The following is a 9,775-nucleotide window of genomic DNA, read 5'->3' as shown; positions in this document are numbered from 1 at the left end:
TTACTTGCAGGTGTGTACGTCGGTCATGGTCTCGCACCGCCGGCAGCGCACGTAGCAGCACCAGACGAACTTGCACTCGCACCTCTCCACGTGCCTGACAACGTGGGTGTTGTACCCACGCCCGCAGCACAGCAGGTTGCAGCCGTCGGGTCCCTCTGAGGTGCGGTTGCATTCCCTTCCCTGGGTGCCAGGGATGCCCAGCTTTTGGTCTTCGACGCAGTAGTTGGGCGATTTGTTCACGTACAGCAAGTCTTCCTTCCCAATTGGAATTTTCCTCTGGCTTTTCTCTTTCCTGCGGAGCTTTCTTTTCAGTTTGTCTGATATTTGTATGCTGTTCTCGTACTTCTCCTTTAAAAACCGCCCAATCTTCTCAAAGGAGGACATTGTCTTCCAACAAGTTTTCACCGCACAGGACCCAGAAACACCGTGACAGCGGCAATCCACCGACATCAGCTTTGCTACAGCCTGAAAGCAAGGGGAGAATAACGTTTGGATGTGGCCTTTCATTCATTAGGAATGCTGCCTGGCATCAGTAACACACAGATCTTGAAGTATTGGATACTGCAGCTGACATTGCCACTTCAGTGATGGAGAAGTCAGAGCAGAGGAGGATATATGTGTGGGGCCTACACGAAAGGTAGAGAAGGGACTGTGTCAGCAAGGGTAGTGATAGGATGAAGGCTAACAGTTTCAAACTGAAAGAGGATAAAATCTATCCTCATTAGGAAATCTATCCTCATTAGGAAAAAAATTCTTCACAGTGAGAGGTGGGGAGACACCAGAGCAGCTTGCCCAGAAAGGTTGTGGATGCCCCCACTCTGGTATGCTTAAGGACAGGTTGGATGAGGCTTTGAGCAACCTGATCGAGTAGATGTCCCTGCCCATGGCAGGGGAGTTGGAACTAGATGATCACTAAGGTCTCTTCCAGTCCTAACCATTCTATGATTAACAATCAACTTTCCACCTCTGGACCCCCACTATAAGTAGCCCGATCTGCTCTGCACTTGCACTTTGCAATGGCAATAACATAACAATATCAAATGACAGTAATGAAAGCTTTTAGTTCTGAATGGCTTCTGCTCTGGAGAATTCTAAGCAGCTGAAGTAACTTGTCCTCTATTGCGCTTGAGGAATGGCAGGAGGAGAAGCAGGGATAGGGCAGGTACACATTACAAGACATTTACTTGGCAGGTCTCTGCCATTTTTTAAAGGGTGCCTTGCAGCTACCATCAAGATCACTAAACATTCACAACACAGTCTGTAAACTAAGGCCACAGGAATGGGTTGATGTCACACGATAGTGTCTGTGTACACAGTGTGGTTCCATGTCCAAAGCAGTGCAGTATACAGCCTGGAGGTGCCTTGGGGCTCACCTCTGTTGGAAGAGCAGGAGGATGTGCACATCAAATGTGTATATCAAAGGAGCCCCTACAGCTCAACAGAGGTATTTTCAACTCAGGTATTCTGGAGTAAGTCCCACATCCTTTCACAGGATCAAATCCTGTTCTTGTAATTTAGCATTACTAGTACTACTGAGAGTTTTTAGTGTTTCCAGTTCCATAATGGCTCTAGAGTGGTTGGAGAGTGGCCAGGCAGAAAGGGGCCTGGGGGTACTGGTTGATAGTAGGCTGAACATGAGCCTGCAGTGTGCCCAGGCAGCCAATAGGGCCAGTGGCATCCTGGCATGGATCAGGAATAGTGTGACCAGCAGGAGCAGGGAGGTCATTTTGCCCCTGCACACTGCACTGGTTAGGCCACACCTTGAGCCCTGTGTTCAGTTCTGGGGCCCTCAGTTTAGGAAAGATGTTGAGTTGCTGGAACATGTCCAGAGAGGGGCAACAAGGTGAGTGAGGGGTTGGAGAGCACAAGGCCTATGAGGAGAGGCTGAGAGAGCTGGGGTGGCTTAGCCTGGAGAAGAGGAAGCTCAGGGGAGACCTTATTGATGTCTACAACTACCTGAAGGGAGGTTGTACCCAGGTGGGGGTTGGTCTCTTCTCCCAGGCAACCAGCACCAGAACGAGGACACAGTCTCAAGCTGTGCCAGGGGAGGTTTAGGTTGGATGTTAGGAAGAAGTTCTTCATAGAGAGAGTGATTGGCCATTGGAATGGGTGGCCCAGGGAGGTGGTGGAGTCACTATCACTGGAGGTGTTTAGGAAGAGACTGCATGGGGCAGTTGGTGCCATGGTTTAGTTGACTAGATAGTGTTGGGTGATAGGTTGGACTCGATGATCTCAAAGGCCTTTTCCAACCTGGTTAATTCTATTCTATTCTATTCTATTCTATTCTATTCTATTCTATTCTATTCTACAGAAACTGAAGGGTTATGCTAAACTTTACTTCAGCTAATACTGCTGCTAGAAATCCCAAGCACCGACAATAAACACGCTCTTTCACTCTGGACAGTAGTCAAATATTTGCTTTATCCTACAGTTTACCATAAAGCTACAAAACATTTATGCACAGAAGCTGACTAAATACTTTGCATATTTTCTTCCAAGATAATGGATAACAAATATGCCTTTGATACAATATCAGTGCAATAAGGCCTTCTGGCCTTACAGGCTTGCAGCTCATGCTTTGTGTTTAAAAAACAGCAGTGTCTTGGAAAAGGAAGGAGTGTATGTATGGTGTGCCACAAATAAGCCCAGGACAGCATACTCTGAGAGCTTGTTGGAGAGCTCAGTATTGTGAAAAGCCTGAAAGCCCCAAAGGTCCTAAAGCCTAATGGATCCTATGGGGCCAGATTCTACCATATTTCTGAGCACTACAACTGGTGGTGTAGCTGGGGATCGTAGCTGGGGTTCCTTAGCCTGGAGAAGAGGAGGCTCAGGGGAGACCTTCTTGCTCCCTATAACTACCTGAAAGGAGGTTGTAAACAGGTGGGGGTTGGTCTCTTCTCCCAGGAAACCAGCAACAGAACAAGAGGACACAGTCTCAAGCGGTGCCAGGGGAGCTTTAGGCTCGAGGTGAGGAGAAAGAGGAGAAAGAGGAGAAAGTTCTTCGAGAAAGTAGTTGGCCATTGGAATGTGCTGCCCAGGGAGGTGGTGGAGTCACCATCCCTGGAGGTGTTCAAAAAAAGGATTGGATGTGGCACTTGACGCCATGGTTTAGTTAGTCATGAGGTATCACAGTATCACACTATCACCAAGGTTAGAAGAGACCTCTAAGATCATCAAGTCCAATCTGTCACCACAGACCTCATGACTAAACCATGGCACCAAGTGCCACATCCAATCCCCTCTTGAACATCTCCAGGGACAGTGACTCCACCACCTCCCTGGGCAGCACATTCCAATGGCTAACAACTCTCTCAGTGAAGAACTTTCTCCTCACCTCGAGTCTAAACTTCCCCTGGTGCAGCTTGAGACTGTCTCCTCTTGTTCTGGTGCTGGTTGCTAGAGAGAAGAAACCAACCCCTTCCTGGCTACAACCACCTTTCAGGTAGCTGTAGAGAGCAATGAGGTCTCCCCTGAGCCTCCTCTTCTCCAGGCTAAACAATCCCAGCTCCCTCAGCCTCTCCTCATAGGGCTTGTGCTCAAGGCCTCTCCCCAGCCTTGTTGTCCTTCTCTGGACACGTTCAAGTGTCTCGATGTCCTTCTTAAACTGAGGGGCCCAGAACTGGATACAGTACTGAAGGTGTGTCCTAACCAATGCAGAGTACAGGGGCACAATGACCTCCCTGCTCCTGCTGGCCACACTATTCCTTATGCAGGCCAGGATGACATTGGTGTTAGGTATTAGGTAATAAAATGATCTTGATGATCTCTGAGGTCTTTTCCTACCTGGGTGATTCCATGATTCAATTGTTTCTACAATTTCTACAACTGGCTTCATGAATTTTTGTATAATAAGAGGTACAACTCAGCAGGACTAGTAATAGAAGATACTGCAGCTGCATGACATTAACAGTTGCATGAGGGGGAATCAAACATACTTTAGTGCATATAATTGAATCTAAGGTAGTTTGGTTCCTGTGAAAAATACTGTTCATGGAAAATGAAGACTTGCTTAACCACATCCTCCAACCCCTTGTAGGTTTAGCTCAGTGTTTGAAAATCCATCATCTTTGACTGAATGCATTCTTCCCCTTTGCCAGTCAGTCTTCCCTCCATTACAGCGTTGGCTCATCTGTGTAACCACTACAGATAAGATCAGGGAACTGATCCAACTTTAAAGAAAGCAACACCAAAAGAAAAAAGTTTCTCTTCTAGACTCTGTGTGTGTGGTTTTTTAAAAGCTGAATGGTTCCTTGGTGCAGTTCCCAGTTTAAGACCCCAAGCAGTTGTACTGACACACCTGAAGCAATGAGTGATGAGCACAAAGATGGTACAGGAAGACCATAAACAAACACTGTCAGCAAAGACAAAAGGACTGCGAACTCCTGCTGCTGGTAACATAAAGCTAAAGGCAGACAAGAGAACAGAGTATCAAAGAGAAGATCTGTGTTACTGCCACCTAAACACAGAAGTCACATATTTATTGCTCTTTGAAGTTCCTCTGGATCTTTGCAGTCTTTTCCCCTACACTTCCACTGTCACCCTAATCCAAGAAAATGCCACTCTTTAGTGACAAACAGAGGTATTAAAATAAAAATTGGGACCTGTACTGTTATTAAAAATAATGAAATTAAGAGAGGTAATTTTTATGATGATTATCTCCTCCCTTAATTATGTCTCTCAAGAAATGTGATGACCCTTTGTTATTTCTCTAAGGAAGTAATCACACAACGTTCTGTTCCTATTATTAACATCCACTACTACCCAACACCAACCACCTTTTCTTGTAAACTGTAAAAGGTAGTTATAGCTGTGTCACTGAGCAAAGCAGATTTAATGTATTATGGGGCCAGAGAGAGCCATTAAACATTAAAATCTCCCAGGTAAAGTGTAGAAGGCAATTTTAAAGGAGAATCAAAACCCAGGTCTGCCATTCCAGATGTAAGCCCCAAGCACTATATTACAGACTCACATCTCCTTATAATGGTTGCTCCTACCACAGAAGGAGTGTCCAGAGAAGGGCAACAAAGCTGGTGAAGGGTTTGGAGCACAAGTCCTATAAGGAGAGGCTGAGGGAACTGTGTGGTTAGCCTGGAGAAGAGGAAGCTCAGGGGAGACCTTATTGATGTCTACAACTACCTGAAGGGAGGTTGTACCCTGGTGGGGGCTGGTCTCTTCTCCCAGGCAACCAGCACCAGAACAAGAGGACAGTCTCAAGCTGTGCCAGAGGAGGTTTAGGCTGGATGTTAGGAAGAAGTTCTTCATAGAAAGAGTGATTGGCCATTGGAATGGGCGGCCCAGGGAGGTGGTGGAGTCACCATCACTGGAGGTGTTTAGGAAGAGACTGGATGGGGTGCTTGGTGCCATGGTTTAGTTGGTTAGATAGTGTTGCATGATAGGTTGGACTCAATGATCTCAAAGGCCTTTTCCAACCTGGTTAATTCTATTCTATTCTATTCTACCCCCATTTATTATTCTTTGCAGAACTGGACAGAAGTGCCACACACCCCCCCCCACATATTTCCTCTTCAGCTGTGGATTTGAAGTCCTTTGGGCTGAAGAAGAGCTATCCAAAGCCACGTTCTTCTCACTTCTCTGAGGATTACCCTAACACGTAGACTCCTTTAAATGGAGAGGCATCATTTTCATCCCATCTGTTACAGGAATGATTTTTGACTTCTGCTCTTGGCTGTGGACCCCAGACTGTGGATGGGTAACAATGCCTCATGACCAGTCTGCCTGCTCATTCAGTATCAGAGAGAATTAAAAATGCAGACAGGATAATAACAGAACAATCAGTGAAAAACCTCCTAATGTACTATGCTGGGGACAAGACTATTAGAAGGATGCATCATATCAAATATCTACTTAAGATAAGTCTGATCAGCACTCCAGATCTAACTCTTGTGGATTCTGTTTTGACCTGTGGAGTTCAGTTAGTTAAAACCAGCTCTTATTCTGAGTGTGTACAAGTTTGCTTTGGCAGTGTTAGCGCTGCTCTTGCGTTGGCCTCACCTGTACCTGCAGTCAAGGACAGGCCTTGTCTGGTTGAAGCCATTTTGTCAATGAAGGCAAGCAAGCAATTGCAGCCATTTCTGAATGATTGACACCTACCTGCCTCCCAGCCTCATTGTTGTGCAGGTTCATCGCTGTCAGGCCACTCCTGCTCTTGCCCGTTAGGTTCTTCACGGGCACATCCAGGAACTTTCTGCTGAATGACATTCCGTAGTGGATATCATCTGAGCAGCCACCCCAGTGCCAGCCCTCACTGGCCGAGCCCCCATGCCGCAGGTTCATGTCGCAGGAGCACTCAGTCATGTTTCCAGCACTGCATGATCGAGTCACCGAGTGCACGAGGCCCGCCGACGTCACTGCATATATGAATGCTGTCTCCTTTGTGCCTGCAAAGCAAGGCATGAGGGTGTTACTTCATTACTCCCCTGATTACCTTCCTGGTGTAGGTGTAGGTTTTACATCTAGGATATTATTAAAAGGGAGCAGTTACAAGTTTAAAGTCATCAGAGCTTGGGCTGTAGAGTTAACTTGTTTAAAGCAGTAGGCTGAACATGAGCCTGCAGTGTGCCCAGGCAGCCAATAGGGCCAGTGGCATCCTGGCCTGTATCAGGAACAGTGTGGTCAGCAGGAGCAGGGAGGTCATTCTGCCCCTGTACACTGCACTGGTTAGGCCGCACCTCGAGTACTGTGTCCAGTTCTGGGCCCCTCAGTTTAGGAAAGATGTTAACTTGCTGGAATGTGTCCAGAGAAGGGCAACAAAGCTGGGGAGGGGTTTGGAGCACAAGCCCTGTGAGGAAAGGCTTAGGGAGCTGGGGCTGCTTAGCCTGGAGAAGAGGAAGCTCAGGGGAGACCTTCTTGCTCTCTACAACTACCTGAAGGGAGGTTGTAGACAGGCGGGGGCTGGTCTCATCTCCCAGGCAACCAGCACCAGAACAAGAGGAGACAGTCTCAAGCTGCACCAGGGGAGGTTTAGACTGGATGTTAGGAAGAAATTCTTCATAGAAAGAGTGATTTCCTATTGAAATGTGCTGCCCGGGGAGGTGGTGGAGTCACCATCATTGGAGGTGTTTAGGAGGAGACTGGATGGGGTGCTTGATGCCATGGTTTAGTTGATTAGATGGTGTTGGATGATGGGTTAGACACAGCAATCTTGAAGGTCTCTTCCAAGCTGGTCTATTCCATTCTATTCTATTCTATTCTACTCTATTCTATTCTATTCTATTCTATTCTACTTTATTCTATTCTATTCCATTCTATTCTATTCTAGCAAAAAATGGACTTCAGGATCTCTTCATATGACCATGCTACTAGTGGAGCTGTTTCTGGCTGCTGGTACCATGTGATCTTTGGTAACTCCTTTCTAAATCTGGCTGGGAACTCTATCACAGAAACTTTGAAGCTAGTTAAGTTTTAATAATAAATTAAAAAGTCAAACCCACAACAAACTGCACCCCAAGCCCCTTGCTGTCCACTCTGCTTTTCACTATTCCTATTGACATGAAGAAGAAACAGTTCACATCTTGGAGGAGGAGGAACCTGAAGCTGTCACAATCCTGGGTTACTTTGGTATAGGGCCAGAACCTACACCATGCTAAATTTAGCAAACATTGAGGTTGTTCTAGTTCACAAAGGTTGCAAACAGCCCCAAGAATCTTAAACCAAGCACGAGGATGTGCTTTTCCTAGTGTAAGCTGGCCATGGGAAAGACAGCAGAGTAAAAAGCCTTTAACTGTTATACTATATGTCAGAAGAACCATGGACAGACTTGCCTGGGCCTCTTAAGCCAGTCCTGTTCTGAGACTTCTGGCATAACATGGTACAGACCTTTAAACTGTGTTAAGCAAGGTATGTGCTTCTACGCAAACTGAAAATCAAGGATTGGTCGTTAACATCAGCCAAAACTTTACTTGACTAATTTTCCCTGTTTCAAAACCAATTTGTTATTCGCAGTCTGCCAAGTGTGTGCTCATGGGCAGCAAAGTTCCTGTTTGTTTCTCATGTCTGTATCAGTCTGTGGTGCCAGTTCTATCATAAAATGCTCCACAGGACATAGTGAAGCTTGGAGGTTACCACAGCCACTCACTTCTGAGTCTGCAAGAGCAGTCCTTTGCATTGGACAGGGCTAACATGCAATGTGTATGGCTATGTATAGCATGGTAATCTGCTGCCTGGTTTTTTTCCTTTTCCTTTTTGGAATATGCATCACATTTTATTGCTCATGTGTTTTCATGGTTAATGTTGGGGAGTTTTTCAGCTTTGCATTGTAGTGTAATGTGAAAGTTGCACAAACACAAAATGAAGTACTACAATACCTCAGTTCACATCCATGGCTACACCGAAATTATCGACCAGGGTGCTCAAAAGAAGGATCAAGGCCTTTGATACTGCCATTTGACACAAACAAACTGTCACTGCTTCAGGGTGAATTTCAGCATTTCCAGTATTAGTTCACACGAGGAAAGCAGCTTTGGTCTCACCGTGCTAAGCAGTGTCACCTAATTGAGCACATATGATGGATTTTAAAGCAATTTGTCTTGCATATGGTGATGTGAACAAATTTCTACCTGTAATCAAGTGACCTTTTCGAAATATTATGTGTCATTACTGCACTCATTTAGTAATTATGACATAAAGGGATAAAACCAACTTCGGTCTAAGAATAACAACATTTCAACAGAGTTAAGTGGATCTAGTTAAAGGCACTGTCATCCGCGGGCGTAAGAAGCAAAAAAAATGAAGCAAAAAAAATTACAATAAGCAACAGCAATTTTGGAAAGACAAAAACAGGTTTCGTCTGCCTGCAGCACGTCTTCTACCTGTGCTCCCCTCCCGAGGCGAATGGGGTAACCGCCTGCGGCGACCGCACTCTGCCGGCCGGTCCGGTCCCTGCGCCCGCTCCACCGCCGCCCCTGCCCCTGCCGCCCGCCCCGCGGGACCCCTTGCCCCGACGGTGGGAAGTCTCTCCCTGCTCCGACGGCGGGCGCACACGAGGGCCGGCGGTCCCCGTCGGGGCGGACACTCACCGCTGCTGAGCTGGTGCCCGAAGGCGGCGGCGGCAGGAACAGAAGCGGCGGGAACGGAGGCGGCGGGAACGGAGGCGGCGGCTCCGCGGCGGGCGGAGGGCAGCGGGCGGCAGTCCCAGCGCTCGTGTCGGAACTGGCTGCGGCACTCCTGGAGGCCCAGACGCGCTCCCTCCCGGATGGCGGGCACCAGCTCCGGCTTCTGCTTGCACAGGTCCTGCTGCCGGCGGCTCAGCGGCGGGCTGGCGCAGCCCGGTTTCTCCGTCCCGCCGGCGGCGGCGATGCCCAGCCACCTGCAGAAGCAGCACCCCCGTCAGCGCTGGGCCCAGGCAGGCACCAGGGGACGAACGCCGCGCAGCCCTCCCTCCCCCGCCCGGCTACTCACATCCAGGTGCCGGCCGCGGCGGCGGGGCAGAGGGCGAGCAGTAGCACTGCCCGCAATAGGCATGCTGCGAGAGGCACCCGGCGCCCCATGCCCGCCACATCGAGCCCCGCCGCTCTGCCGCTGCCCGGCCCCTGGGGCAAGAGGGACCGAGGAGGACGGCGGCCAGTAACGTCCCCCTACTCGATTCTCTTCTTCTCGGGAGGTACGGGGCAGCTGGCAAGGGAAGCCTAGGCCGTCGGAGAGTCCTCTCGGGGCAAATGGGTTGGCGATGAGGGCAGCAGGAAGGGAGGCATTGGCATCACTTGATTCCCTTCAAGGTGAGAAAGTTGAGTTTGATGTTTCTCCGGCTCCGTCCCGT

At 48.4% G+C, this 9,775-nt stretch overlaps 1 protein-coding gene across 1 annotated transcript; it reads right to left on the bottom strand.

The window, feature by feature from the left end:
• WNT16 (Wnt family member 16) lies at nucleotides 1–9,506 on the bottom strand. Its single transcript, XM_054173895.1, has 4 exons — nucleotides 9,418–9,506; nucleotides 9,036–9,325; nucleotides 6,112–6,398; nucleotides 1–465 (listed from the first exon to the last, which is right to left on the bottom strand). Exons 1-4 carry the CDS (start codon nucleotides 9,504–9,506, stop codon nucleotides 1–3), a joined length of 1,131 nt encoding a protein of 376 aa, XP_054029870.1.
• Nucleotides 9,507–9,775: the final 269 nt, after the last annotated feature.

The sequence above is a fragment of the Dryobates pubescens genome, chromosome 27 (genome assembly GCF_014839835.1).
Source record: "Dryobates pubescens isolate bDryPub1 chromosome 27, bDryPub1.pri, whole genome shotgun sequence".
NCBI lineage: Eukaryota > Metazoa > Chordata > Aves > Piciformes > Picidae > Dryobates > Dryobates pubescens.
This window is presented reverse-complemented; position numbering and strand designations above follow the sequence as displayed.